The sequence below is a fragment of the Abrus precatorius genome, unplaced genomic scaffold (genome assembly GCF_003935025.1).
Source record: "Abrus precatorius isolate BTA unplaced genomic scaffold, Abrus_2018 Scaffold10, whole genome shotgun sequence".
In the NCBI taxonomy this organism is placed as follows: domain Eukaryota; kingdom Viridiplantae; phylum Streptophyta; class Magnoliopsida; order Fabales; family Fabaceae; genus Abrus; species Abrus precatorius.
The window spans coordinates 739,554-755,104 of record NW_020874292.1 but is presented as its reverse complement, the minus strand read 5'-3'; the positions used below and the strand labels follow the sequence as shown (position 1 = coordinate 755,104).

The following is a 15,551-nucleotide window of genomic DNA, read 5'->3' as shown; positions in this document are numbered from 1 at the left end:
ATAATAAAATTTACTAAAATAACTTATAAAAAGCATAAACTTTACATAAACTCTCTTAAAGCTGCTATAATCTTATCCACATGTTTATGGATATCTTTACTAAAATACCAAGGTCATAAATAGCATCAATCAGCGTGTGTCGATAAGTTTAGGCAAATTAAAGGCAAAATGTTTATGGCTATTAGTAGTAGTGCATGTACATGATGATGGCACCAACACCCAATTTTAATGAAGGATATCATCTACTTGTCTTTTCTTTGTTTTTGTTCGTTGCCAAAAGGGAAAAGGAATTGAAGTGCAGATCTTAATTTCTTTACACGTAGAGTTCTATCATAAGTTGAAGGGAATAGCCCTTAACAGCTGTCTAGCTATGTCTTGTGATTTTTACTTTCCTTAGTTGAACAAATGGTGTTCTTCAAAACTAGATATGCTCTTAATTCGTATAATGGATTATCTTTATCTTTGCTTTTTCTTCACCAAACCGTGATTCAAGCCAAAGAATCCATAAAAGATAACACAAAGTACTATTCTATTGCTATATATGGTGTGTTAAGAGCCACATGGCTGAAATGCAAAATATTTATTTGAATACATAAAAAGTGCTCCAATAAAGTACACTTGTGTGAGTGAATGATGATTTTGTGGTGCTGAAGCAATGTATGGTTAAAGTTAAATATATTTATATAATTTTTATTTAAAAATAGATAGTAACTGATTTCATAATAGGTTAGAAGAAAAAAATTTGTCAGAAAAAAATATAATTAATAAACTTTCTTTCTTGATTTTTAATGCAGTTCAATGAGTTTTTTTTTAATAATTGACCAAAACTCCGAAGCTCTATTTTAATAGTTGCGATAAAGATTAAAATCTATAATTTGATACAAAATTTCCAAGTTTTTCACTGCTCTCATATATGATTAATTTTTAAAAAATGAATTTTTTTATTAGGCAAACTACGCCTTTAGTTTTAAATTTATTTGAGCCTTGAATAATTCAAATTAAGCAAATAATTTACTTAAAACTCAAATACATAAATCCTACGTAAAAAGAACTAAAATCGTTGCGACTCAAACCAATAATTGTCCTTTGATGGATCAATCGTTATTACAGTTAAAATAATATTTGAATGTAAAATTTGTTTTTTAAAAATCAATTTGAAAATGGATTTTAATTTTTAAGAAATATCTGTAGTAATATATTATTAAAATTATTACACTTTTTATTTATAATGTAATAAATGTTTTCTTTTTAATAATTTTTTCAAATGTTTAAAATCAATTTTAAAACTTGGGGTTAACAAAATTAGTTTTTGAAATATGAGACAATCATCCAACTAATTTTATAACAATTAAAAGAAATAATTGATAGAAATCTAGCTCTGATTTGTTCTTGCACTTGAATCTTTTAAAATTGTAATGTAGGAAATTTCAACGTCCAATACATACTCACGACCATTAAAATTTTGCATTTAAAAGTAATTGATTTGAATAGATTTTGTCTTAAACAGAAATTGATTTACTAAAAGGAAATGATGTATGAAGGTTGACCATTGAGCAGTGATGAACGTGAATCTTTGTAGTTGAAAACTAGGTAGATAGACTTTGAAACACAAACTTTTTCTTTTGTGATTCATGAGGAGTTATCACCATATCTTCAAACTCCTTTTTCCCCTTCACAAAGATCACTCGCATTAAATGTTGTATCCCACCAAACATATTGACCCACTACCATTTTAATGGTAAACGATTCTCCTAAAAGAGGATACAAGAAATTTCCCACCACACAAATAACCAAGTGAGTGATTAGGTTTTTCATTTTTTAAATAAATTCAAATACTATTTTGGTAAGATAAAAAAAATACGTATTTTTTATTTGATTTATATATATATATATATATATATATTTAAAAATGATACCTCTAACATGATAAAAAAAAGTTATAGGGTTGAATTTGTTATTTTAAAAAATGATTGTATATAGATTCAACAATAAAAAATGTTATGTGTAAGAATCAAAATGAAATAAAAGATATATATAGAAAGACCAAACTAAAATTTATCATCAAAATATATTAAAAATTGTTATGATGATTCATGACAAAGTATAAAATAATTTGATGACTTAATCAAATGTAATTGTAGCTCAATGTGAGTTATACATGGAGAAGGTTAAAGTGTTTTGATGTTGCACCAGCACTATACTTGTTTTTAAGAGATAGTTAGAAGATAAAATTTATATATTGTACCGAATAATACTTTTAATATTATTTTATAATTAAAATTAGAGTTTTATTTCATAAGTCAGTGCCAACCTCTTATAAATTATAAAATTAAAAAAGTAGGAAAAATAGAGAGAGCATTGATGAGAACAATAAATGGGAAATGGGTCCCATCTTGGAATTTGTGAATGGTGATGAATGATTAACTGTAGCTGCGTAATGAATGGGGGGGAATTTAAATGAACGGTCCACCTTTGTTGTGATGAAGTTTAGGGTGCAACCCCACACACACTATCATCTCTTCCAATATATGAAATGCGGTTCCCCACAAGGGACACCCTCTCATGTCATCTTCCACCGCCAAGTGTACGATGATTAAGACTTTCATCAATAATGCACATATTATTCAAATCCTGCCTTTTCTTCATTCATCACCACAATCTTCTTTTCCCATTTATGTCAGGATTTCACCATCTCAAATGTTTTTTTTAATAATTAAGGGGGATAATTTTAGTTTTTTTTTTCTATATGTTGAAATTCATGGAAAATTATTTAGTAAGGTTGATTATATGAGAAATTTTAAATATTTTTTAGACCACATATATTATTCACTAAAAATATTAATCTATAAAGAAAATTAATATTACCAATATTTAACGTTTTAAAGGATTAGGTAGAACTTTTAGGGAAAGAAGAATGCTTACATCAGAGAAATTAATTACTTAAAATTCAAATTTCCATAAATTAATGTGTTCATGGATATGTTTTAAAATAAAATTAATTTTGAAAAAACCTGTCCAGATAATGATATTAAAGGATGATAATAGAAGCAGATAAGGGAGTAAGGACCCACTATTGGAATGGTACCCTTCAGGGGGAGCTAAATTGATAGTTTGAAAAGGTCCAAAAAAAAAAGACATCATTTTCAATAGACATTAATTGAATATGAAGAAGCTTTCATTTTCATGGGAGAACAAAGAAGGGGACCCAATATTGGTTAGGTATTGTCTATTTATTAAGCATTAACCTAACCAAATCACAATGTGGAATCAAGTTTGTTTAGGTGGGGAACCTCTCTTGCTTGCTCCTCAATGCCTAACACCAACTTAGATACCTCCTTTGCTTTTTGGCGTCTTCTGGTTATGCCTTCAAATACAACACTTTCAATTGTTTCTTTCACTTTCTATCCACTTTCGTAAATTATAAACATTTTCTACAAATTATGTTAACTACACATTTTTGCATTTTAAAAATTCAAATATTAATTTCTTTCCAAACATAGAAATTACTAAAACGACTCTACTCTTAATAAAACCTTTTTTTTTTGTGCTCATAAATTTTAAATTATAAAATAAGATAACAACCATAGCTCTTTTTTTTTTCTTTTTAATAGCCATCCCAATTTGGATTAGCTTTTATTTTATGGAATTTTCTAAATTATGATAAATATTTAACTTCTCATTTATAAAAACCTTTATGGATAAATAAGTATTTATGAAAAGGGTATTCGCATTTAAATAGGTATGAAATTCAATAGTAATTATTTATTTATAATTATCATTCATTAAAATATATATTAAAAGATTGTTAAGTGTTAAGATAACTGTCGTTAGTATAAATTATTGGTTTGTATAATAACAAATAATGCATTTACTAAAGTTTGTGTATTGACAGTATATATTATGCGTCTATAGTAATATTATTATCATTTTTTGTTAGTATAATATATTATATTAGTAATAAATATCAATTTTTTTACAGTGGAGTAATGAAATATCAATTAGTATTAAAATTGTGTAAAATTAATTAATAAAAAATTATTAAAGGTGCTATGTTACTAAATTTAAGACTTAATATCATTTAATTATAACCCTTATAAAAAAATTGGAAGTCAATTTTTATAAATATATATATATATATATATATATATATAAAGTGTATAATTGATTTAATTTATTCAAAAGGTTTAATTTGTTTTATCTCTTAATTTTTTTCTTATTTTATAAGTATATTTTTTTACTAACTCATTATCTAACAACATATTTATTATAAATTATCAAATTAATACTATAAAAGATGAAAAATAAAAATAAAAGGAAGTAATAACAAATAAAAAAATAGAGAAAATATATTTATTCACTTATATTGAAATAGTATAAAGGTAGTTTTTATATTCACAAGGTTAAGCCTGGAAATTCAAGAATAAATGTAAAGATAGTAAACTAATTTTATTAACAAAAGTTTCACAAAAATAAATATTTTTGTTCTTCTTGATGCTGGGTGGATGCTTTACTATATTATTGGGTTTTGCAAAAAATTGATGAAATAAAGACGAGACAACTTTAGTAAAGATACTAGCAACTTAAGTTGTAGCAAAAATGTAGTAAATAACAACTATAAACTAAGCAAATTTTCTTTAACAAAGTGTAAATTAATTTTAAAGCATTTTCTTTTGAAGCATAGGATCAAATTTATAGTGGAAAGAATTGTACTAAGGTTTTCATAGAATATAGATGGAGTATTGGATGAAATTAAGATTTTGAATTTAGCTTACAAGAATTTTAACCAAATAAGTTCAATCATTTTTAAAGTAATGCTTCTATACTTTGTCTTTGAGCTTGACCTTAACATAATTGATTACTTCTTAGTAGCTTAAGAAATTAGAATAAGATGAAGATAAAATACATATTCTAAGGCTTTTCTATCAAGGTTAAATTCCTAAATTGAGTATGTATAGGTATATAATTTGAGATTGGATCAATGTTTTAGAGTGAAACCAAAATTGTTATTACTATGTAAGTACCGTAGTATATGTTTTACTTTCTTTTAATGAAAGTTTATAGGACTATTAATGAATTGACATACCTTTTTGACATAATAGACAATTCTAGGATAAGTAAGTAAATGTAGCATATTAAAGAGCTCAAACTATTAATTTATATATGAAAGAGTCATGGAAGGAAAAGCCTTAGTTAGCCTATATCTTGAGTAAGATGTCATAGGAGTAGGGGTGAGTTTACGATATGTGATCCTAACTTTGTATGAAAGTTAGAAACATATTTAGCTTGAGACAAAAATATGTCTCCTTCTTTTGTTTTTAGAACTTTAAGGGGAAAAATAGTGCAAGTCAACTAGGTCTTTTAAGGAAAAAAATAGCATTCAATCATTGGATAATTGTTTCATCTATATAAACAAGAGTGAAATTGCTATTACATACCGAAATCATGAGGTTGTTGCATGTACATTTCTTCAATTAAGTTACCATTTAAAAAATCAATTTGTTTAATTGACAACTACTTAGAAATAACAACAATAAGGATTGTTCTAATAGTACTTAACTTGACAACTAGACAATATGTCTTCTTATAGTCAAATCCTTTTATCAAGTAAAGCTTACGATAATAAATGTGTCTTTGTACTTATTTTCATTCCCATTAGGTGCTATTTAAATTTATATTTTAGGTTATTACCTATTTATCCATAAGGCAAAGAATAACCTTCTAGATATTATTATTTTTAATTAATGTTTGATATTTTTAATCATAGCTTATTTTTTATAAAAATATTGAAAAATTACTTTTATTAAAATGAGTTTATAATTAACTGTAACATTATATACTTTTAGATATGAACATTTCAACATTACCTTTAGTGATGAATGAATATTGACTTAAAAGAAAATTATAAATTTTTACAATTGTTTTTTATCTATTGGATTAAGAAGGCAAATCAAGACTAGTATCAAAGTATAAATTTAGTATATTCCTTGTACAGATTAAATTATTAAGGGTTATTGTATTGAGTGTAATTGCATTAAGTTAATAACTTCAAGAGACTCACAACTTTAATAAAAGGAATTAATAAAGTAGCATAAATTATTAAGTTATGTTGTCTAAAGAAAAATTGTAATTTATCAAAAGCAGCATCACGTGTGACAGTCTTTTCCATCTAATTCTAAATGCTTGAAAACTTTGAAATTTGAAAAAAATTATTGGCCTATACTAATATAACCAATTTTTTATAATAATATATTATATTGTTAGTAAATGACTATTTTATAGTGACAGCAGGTGATGATGAATCAATTAATATTAAAATTGTGTAAAATTGATTTATTTTATAAAAAATTAAATTGAATAGAAATAAAATCAAATTTTAATAAAAAATTATTAGATGTGCATGTTACCATGTTTAAGACTTAATACTAATATGATTTAATTCTATCCCCATATAAAAAAATTAAAGGTCAATTCTTTTAAAAATATATAGTATATAATTGATTTATTTTATTAAAAAATATAGTTTATTTATTTTCTCATTCTATAAGTATATGTGACTAACTCAATATCTAATGACTTGCTTATTATAAGGTATCAAGTCAATATTGATAGAAAATGAATAGCAAGAATGAAAAGAAGATGCATAGAATAAAAAAGAGAAAATGTATTCATTCACATGTATAATATACGTAAGTCTTAAGTTAGAAAGGAAAAAATAAATATAAACGTATCAAATTAATTATATTAAAGCTAATTCGACCATATATTATTGATGAAAAAAAGAGTAATTTTTACTCTTAATTTTAACTCTTAATCAACTCATCAAATTCCTTATAAAAAAAAATCATAACACTATTATCACTATTAACCTTCTATCATAATTATGTTATTAGTTTAAAATATAGCATTTTTTTTATTGAAAATAGAATCATCAATAATTCTATCATTTATTAAAATTTATCTTTGTTTTGTGTTGATTAATAAAGGTAGACATTTTCTAAATATTAATATTAAATTATTTTTATTTTTCATAAGCTCCTTTTTTTTTATTCATTTTCTTCTCACTTTTGATCATCTTTTATTTTTTCACTTTAAAATTATGATAATAAAATTTTGTACTTAATTTTCATTTATGCATGTCATAAAGTATATTTTTATAGGTTATTATGTAAAGGCTTCAATTACTATGAAGTGTTTTTTTTTTTTTTTTTTCCTTCTTATGCACGTGATTGTTAATCATGCCAACAATGAACAGGAGTTGATGTTTCTAATGAATGTCGTATTTGAGATTAGTTACATTTAACATAAGGATTTCAACTAGCATTCTCTTTTTTGAAATTGCTAAAGAAACAACAACTTTTGTTATAGTTAATTAGCTAAAAAATTGATACGTTTGTTGACAAGGATAAAAATAATAATTGCTTTAAGACAAATTAAAAGATAGTGGTTATTAAATAAAATTTTTTATTAAGCAATAATACATATAATACACTCTTAATTATTTGTTAAAAATAATTGAAAAATATAAAAATTATTTAAATTTAATTTTTTATTTTTAAATTTATATTTCTCTTTTATACTTTTATAGTTTTTAATAAATTTTAATTAATAATGAGAAGTATGTTAAAAAAAGTATTGCTAACTTTCATCTTTATTAAATTATTTTTATCGTCTCATCGTGACTCATATTGGTATTAATAAATTATTCGCAAATCACTTATATGAATGAATATATTTATTTATCTAATGATTGAGCCAAAAATTTAACCATTTATTATTATGAATTTTTTTAAAAATATAAATTTTTAAACTTTTGTATTATTTCACAAAATAAGAAATTATATATAATAATTTTAATAAATTTTTTTAATAAAAATTAATATATATATATATATATATATATTCTTATATTATACATGTTAGAAAAAATATTTTAAAATATATTATAAATTCATGATATATATACTTTTTTTTTGTCTTGATAATTAATTATTAATTTCTTTTATAAAAATGATTGAAGGAAGTTGTTTATTTAGTTCTAAGGGATAGAGTTAATATTTTTCAAAATTTTTATATAATAAATTTTTAAATTTAAATTAATAAAAATAATTATAATTTTAATAAAATATTATTTATTAAATTTTATTAATAATACTAAAATTATATTGTTTAAATTTTATAATTTAAGCTTTGAAAAGTAATAAATTGTTATTAAAATATTATATTTTATATTTTAACTGTGATTTTTAAAAGAAATTATCAAATTTAGTGGATTTAAAATTATTATTAGCTTAACATTTTTATAACACAATTTTTAAAGTATATTCGAAAGTACACTGCACAATAAAAATTACATATAAGAAAATTAATTAAAATTAAAATATTAAATAATTCAATATATTAATAATATTAAGTAAATATTTTAAGTAAAATTTGTTTTTAACTTATATATTTTAAACACACATTAAAAAAATATTTATAATAATATGCAGTATTATAACCTTGTTATTTGAGGCTTGCACTTTAAATAATAAAAGATATTTTTGTTTCGCGTTTTTCCGATTTGACTCCACAATTAACACAATTGACCAGTGTCCTTACTCTCCAATCATTGGAACACGCGTCGATTGCTGATTGGGGGATTTCAATCCTACAATTCATTCCACTTTAATTCCAGAATAAATCCACTCTCCCTACTCACCACCAGCGCCCCTCCGGTTTCCGGGACTCACACTTAACTATTTAAGAAAAAAAAAATGATAAAATTTTCAACTTTTTCAGATTTGATTGTATTAAAAAATAACAAAAAAGAAACTCTTTATTTGTGGCTTACATAAATTAGAATTTGGCAAAATTATAAAAAATAGAAGATAGAAAATTGATTATTATTTATAACACACACTTTATATTTTTAAGGACATAATTATTAATTTTAAAAACTCTTCTTTAAAGCAAATATCTTAAAATTTTATTATTTTTTATTTTAAAACTAAACATATTATTAATCCACTCTTTCAAGGAAAAAAAAATATAGTATTAGTCGAGAGACTTCATTTAGTCTTCATTTGGCGTGCATTTCAGTATCATTTCACTTCCATTTCCCATTTGCTCTTAAATAAATTAGTTTTAAATTTACCTTCATTTCATTTCCATTTCAATTTCTAGACGTTACTTTCTCCCTCTCCAAACACTACTTTCTCTCTCTTTCTCCTTGCAACTCTTCTCCCAATGTTTCCTCAATATCATCGATGGAGAGTGAAGGTTTAGGCTCTTTTCTGTCCCAGATCTTGTAGCTTGCTACACTTGCACTCTTTGCATTTTTTCAATTCACATTCCGATTCGTTGCAGATTCTTTTTATTTCACATGATCGTCACTTCTTGCGCATGTAATTGGTGAGCATCTTTCTTTTTCCAGAGCTGATGAATTTTTCTTCTTCCCCCCCCCCCCCTGTTTTTACTTTTATTTTTTTATCAGTTAAGCAATAACTTTAGTGTTGAAATTAAAAATTTACATGGTCGGTCTGTAAATTTACATGGTAATGGAGCCAAAATATATGTGTAATGTAGTGGAAATGATTCATTACTTGGATAAAATACGGTGTTCATAATGCTATCTTGCGATTTTTTTTTATTAATTAAATAATTTTATCGTTATATCATTGTTTTTAACCAGGCATGTTATTTGCTTAATCTGTTGTTGAAATTCATAGTTAATATTTTATTATTTGTGTAATTGTGTTCCTTCTATGGCAGATTTAGTTATTTTTCGTTTAATTTATCAGTTTTTTTAAATGTGTGTTGAATCTATTTATAGTAAATATTTTGTTTGAAATTACAAGATATCAAATGTACGGATAACATTTAAATACTATAATTTTTTATTTTTATTATTTATTAAAGATTTATTGTGTGTCTTGCACTCGTTAAAAAAAAAACCGGGTAAGTTATTGATTTTTTTAAAAAATTTTGAGCATTTGTTGGTTATTTATTTATTTATATGAATTATGGTGGTTGGGATCCAGTTAATTGAAGCCATTTGCAGGTGGTCCACAGAAATCAAATTCTCCTCACCTTCGTCTTCTTCAGCCTTTAGTCACAACAACCAACGTTAAAGATATGAAAACGCTAACTGTTAAAACTGAAGATTCTTTTTCCAGTTTGCTGGAACTTGCTTCTAACAATGACATTGAAGGTTTCAAGATTCTTGTAGATAAGGATTCTTCTTCGATCAATGAAGTTGGGCTCTGGTATGGCCGTAAGAATGGATCAAAGCAAATTGTTCTTGAGCATAGAACCCCTTTGATGGTTGCTGCTACGTACGGTAGCATCGATGTTCTGAAGCTTATACTGTCGTGCCCAGAGGCAGATGTGAATCTTGCCTGTGGGGTGAATAAAAGCACTGCCCTTCACTGTGCTGCTTCTGGTGGGTCTGTTAATGCAATTGATGCTGTGAAGCTTCTTCTATTAGCCGGTGCTGATGTGAATTGCGTGGATGTGAATGGTAATCGCCCTGTTGATGTTATTGTTGTTCCTCTCAAGATGCGAGGGATGAAAACTATTCTTGAGGAGCTTCTTTCAGACAACGCTTCTGATGGCTCTGTTGGTGAATTCTATGTTCGGGTGTCTTTTAATTCTTCCAGTCCTGTTTCTCCTGCACATTCATCAAATGGAATGCCATACTCTCCTTCAGGCTCGCCGCCATCTCCTGTGGCTTCGAAGTTTAGTGATGCAGCTATTGGCTCTTTGTTTGAGAAGAAAGAATATCCAATTGATCCGTCAGTTCCTGATATAAAAAACAGCATATATGCAACAGATGAGTTTCGGATGTTTTCGTTCAAGGTGAGACCTTGTTCCCGGGCATACTCACATGATTGGACTGAGTGTCCATTTGTCCATCCTGGGGAGAATGCTCGAAGGAGGGACCCAAGGAAGTTCCATTACAGCTGTGTGCCATGCCCTGATTTTAGGAAAGGGGCTTGTAGACGTGGAGATATGTGTGAATATGCACATGGAGTATTTGAGTGCTGGCTACACCCAGCTCAGTATCGGACACGCCTCTGCAAAGATGGCACCAGTTGCAATAGAAGGGTGTGTTTTTTCGCTCACACTGCAGAGGAGCTGCGTCCACTGTATGTTTCCAGTGGATCTGCTGTCCTTTCACCCCGATCATCTGCTGCCTCAGCCCCAAACGTCATGGACATGGCTGCTGTAATGGGCCTTTTGCCGGGTTCACCATCCTCGGTCTCGTCCTTGTCCCCATCCCACTTTGCCCAGCCGATGTCTCCGTCTGCAAATTGCATGTCACTTTCTTCTGCTGCTTGGGCACAACCAAATGTGCCAGCTCTTCATTTACCAGGAAGCAATCTTCAATCTAGTAGGTTGAGGTCTTCCCTTAGTGCTCGTGACATTCCACCAGAACACTTGAATTGTTTGCCTGATTTTGATGGACAGCAGCACCCTTTGAATGACTTGAGCTGTTTCTTACAGCCTCGAACTGGTGCTGTTTCAGTGAGTAGACCTGGCCGGTCCAAGACACTGACTCCGTCAAATCTGGAAGAGCTTTTTCCTTCTGAGGTTTCTTCATCTCCCCGGTATTCTGACCTAGCAATGACTTCTCTGTTTTCCCCTACACACAAATCAGCCGTTCTCAATCAGTTTCAACAGCTGCAGTGTGTGTTATCGCCTTTAAATACAGATGTTCTCTCTCCTAGGAATGTTGAGCATTCTATGCTACAGACTTCATTTGGTGTTTCTCCTTCTGGAAGGATGTCTCCAAGAAGTGTTGAACCAATCTCCCCAATGAGTGCTCGCTTATCTGCATTTGCTCAACGCGAGAAGCAGCAGCAACAGCTGCGCAGTATTAGTTCAAGGGAACTTGGTGCTTATAGTCCCGCCTCAATTGTTGGCTCCCCTATAAACAGTTGGTCTAAGTGGGGTTCCCCTAATGGAAAAGTTGATTGGTCAGTAAATGGAGATGATGTTGGTCATCAGATGCAAAAATCATCCTCATTTGAGTTTAAAAACAATGGGGAAGAGCCTGATCTATCCTGGGTCCAATCTCTGGTGAAGGAATCTCCACCTGAGATGATCAAAGAGAACTTTGCATCTTCTGAACCTGCTGCATCTGCTGATGGACTGAATTCCAATTCCCAAATTGAACCCATTGATCATTCTGTTTTAGGAACTTGGCTGGAGCAAGTGCAACTGGATCAGCTTGTAGTCTAGTCAAATTGACCCTTTACATCTTGTTGAGATAGGTATTTAATTTTCCTGAGGTACATATTCTTTTGCTGAATTTTTTTGGGAAGACAAGAAGGAAGTGTGGTAAAGGAAGGGGGTTGGCCGCAAAGTTGCCAAGCGATATTCTATTTTTTTCTTCTTTTTTAATATTTGCCATCCATTATTTTACTACAGAGCTTCGAGAGAGGTGAACAAGTCTCTCTGGGGCTGTCTGAATATTCAATAGGGGAGAAATCGTGTCGAGGTTATGTATTTTTCTTCCAAAACGCCCCGTATCAGGATTCTCCCTTTTTCCATTTTACTGCAGTTCTGATTTCCCTATCAAGCAAGCTAGACGGTTTATAGTGAAAAAAAGCCATAGGCTTGAGTTTGTCGCAAAGTTCTTTCTGAAGTTAAGCCAAGTCATATTTTGCTGTTGCCTACTAAGGTTGAAGTTCTTATCTTTTTGAGGGAATAATTAGAGATGATCTGCGCTACTTGAATATTTTACTGCAGATCACAATAGATAGTGAAAAGTTTACTATGTTCCTATGATGTATTACCTTGAATTGTGCGTGCTGGTTATCATCTTGTTTTCAAATTCAAATGCAATGTATTTTTTTCTTCTTCTCTTTTGACCCCTTTTTTCTGTATCTACTTTCATTAATTAAATGCAATGTCAAGTAGTACTCTTCGCACCAAGTGTTTTGTAAGGGAGATGGGATGAATTTGGAATCTTTTTTTATATATGATTTTTAACTGTGAAACTAGTGACGGGTTTTTTTTTTTTTTTTCATTATTCGTTTTTTCTGTGTAATCTTGCACATAATAAAATGTATAATAAATTTTTATTGCAAATTATTGAATTTAATGTAATTTAATGTGTGTGTGTGTGTGTATATATATAGTATTTGCTTTGTGCATTGAATGATAAAATACAAGATCCAGGGTTGGTATTAATTATGTTGCTCGATGGTCTGGCAATACTGCACAGTTGACCAATGTCATATGGGTGGATATGGTATAGGGTAGGTTCTTCTGTGCGCCAACTGTACTTGGTGTTTCTGGTTGCCCCAACTTGATAAACATGACTTTTACTATCTAAATCACTGAATAATTGTATTTACGAAGTAATTCATCAGTAAATTATATAATGTATTAATGTATAATTTGTATTTTTTAATTAATGTGACCACTAATGCTATTTCATAACTGATGAGATGCAATATTTGGTATTACATAAGAGATGTTTAATGCGTTTTAAGATTTATTTATTGTTCGATAATATTACACTAATTTTATGCATGGCTTTATTAATTTTGGTTCTTAGGTTGATTTTAATCATTTAAAAATAATAAATTTTTAATTTTCATCAGTTAATTATAAAATACTATCTTTTTTTAAAATTTATATATAAATGGAGTAAATAACAAAGTTTGATGACACGTTTGGTTTTAAATAATAGTTTTATTTTTACAAATGATTATTAAAATATTAAGTGTAGATTAACTTATTTTAGCAATCATTCTTACAAAATTATTTCACTTAGCAATTTTATATAAAATATTAAATTTATTAATATGTTGTTATGTACTAGGTTTTAGTTGAGTTATATGTTGTGGACATAATTTTATATTCTCTATTTACTTATAATTTAAAACGTATATTATACGTTAAAAATGAAGTTATTTAATGAAATGCTAATTTTTTTTATTGATATGAATTTTTGTAAATTTATTTATTTAATAAAAATTTTAATCCAACAATTGATTGGTAAAATTTTTATATTTATAAAAAATTATACAACAAAACAATTTTAACATAAGTGTTAGAAAAAATATCATATTTTTCTTAATTTTTTATTTAAAATTTTGCATGAAAGTATTAAATGTATAAGTTGTTTGTTATTTTCACTATTTATAATTTTTTGCAAATTTGTCTCTAATTTTTATTTATTAAATTTTAATTTTCATTCTTAAAGTTTTAAGAATTTTTATTAAATAAGAACGTTTCTGAGAGTTAGTATTTTTTTTCATTATGTCACACAAACTCTTTTTACGTTAGATATTTATTGTTAATTTAATTTTTATAATTTATTTCTTAATTTTAAAAATATTTATTTTTAAATATTATTTTTATTTTAAAAAATTAATTTAATAATATCTTTAGAATATAAATAAAAATTCATCAAGAAAATTGTAAAATTAAAGTGATAATTTTAATTTTTATGCATATATAAACTTTTTCTTTCAAATATTTAATTTAATTATATTCATTAAACTCAAACTTGTAATCACATATTAAATTAAAAGATATTTATTACTAATTGATTTATATATTTAATAATAAATTATTAGTTTATTATGTACATTATCTTAATTTAAGTTTTAAATTAATAGTCATAATTATATATATATAAAAAAATAATTTTTTTTATATTAATATAAGTCTAAAATCTCTTACTTATAATTTAAATTTAATATTATAATTCGTTAAATAATAAATTTAAATTAAATATAAAAATTTTGTCATATATGTATAATTTAAAGAACTTAAAAGGTACTTTATTTTAACTATGCTAGGGTCCCAATTCCCAAGCATTAAATTAGCTTTAAAATAGTGTGAACCTCGTCCAAGCTGTAGGGTCACTAAATTCGCATGCCTGTTAATTTTTTATTTTGAATTTTGGCCTTTTGATATAAGTGGGTTTCTCTTTGGAACTTAAAAAACCTAGGTTGCTACTCGCTATTTCTTTTTATCAAACACTTGATCAACTAATAGAAAATTAGTTTAATTTAATCAGTAATTTTAATTTTTTATATTGGATAGAATATAATTACTTTTAGAAAATGTCTAATATTATATATTTTTAAAAATGTGTGAAAATTGAAAAAGTTATTCTGTTACTCGAACGTCTAATTCTTTTATTGTTTAGAATAAAAATACCTTAAAAATTGTATATTATGGCAAAGAAAGGAAAAATTAAAAATTTGAAAGTATTTTTTTTTATAAAAAAAACAAATAAATTAAACATAGAAATATGAAAAAGACTTCTCTACACACTTTTAATGTCACTTGATACACTTTCAAACTTTTCCATTAATATCACACAAAAATTTATCCAAATTGAACTTGGGTTATGCAGGGGTCACTGATTTTTTCTTTTGACAGTGGATGGTAGCACTCTTCCACTTTATAGAATGAAATCCCATGGTTCTGACTTTGGAGGCCAACCTATGAAAAGAGGGAAAAGAAATGATAATGTCCTGGAAAGTCTATAGAAGTCTAAAGTGGAAGCTCAACTTCACTTCATTACTCTAAAGTGTCAACATTGG

General features: G+C 27.0%; 1 protein-coding gene across 3 annotated transcripts; it reads left to right on the top strand.

Moving 5' to 3' along the window:
• Nucleotides 1-9,137: 9,137 nt before the first annotated feature.
• On the top strand, nt 9,138-13,165 carry LOC113867072 (zinc finger CCCH domain-containing protein 30-like). 3 transcript variants are annotated; one of them, XM_027502057.1, is made up of 3 exons: nt 9,145-9,258; nt 9,346-9,390; nt 10,040-13,165. In XM_027502057.1, exon 3 carries the CDS (start codon nt 10,114-10,116, stop codon nt 12,220-12,222), a length of 2,109 nt encoding a protein of 702 aa, XP_027357858.1. In that variant the 5' UTR covers nt 9,145-9,258; nt 9,346-9,390; nt 10,040-10,113; the 3' UTR covers nt 12,223-13,165. The 3 variants fall into 3 exon arrangements, with proteins under 3 accessions (XP_027357840.1, XP_027357858.1, XP_027357849.1); XM_027502039.1 differs by having other exon boundaries at nt 9,138-9,390; nt 10,040-12,843; XM_027502048.1 differs by having other exon boundaries at nt 9,203-9,390; nt 10,020-13,165.
• The last annotated feature ends 2,386 nt before the right edge of the window (nt 13,166-15,551 follow it).

Coding starts and splice junctions, on each gene's coding strand:
- LOC113867072 (XM_027502057.1), top strand. CDS start 10,114: ATGAAAACGCTAACTGTTAAAACTGAAGATTCTTTTTCCAGTTTGCTG.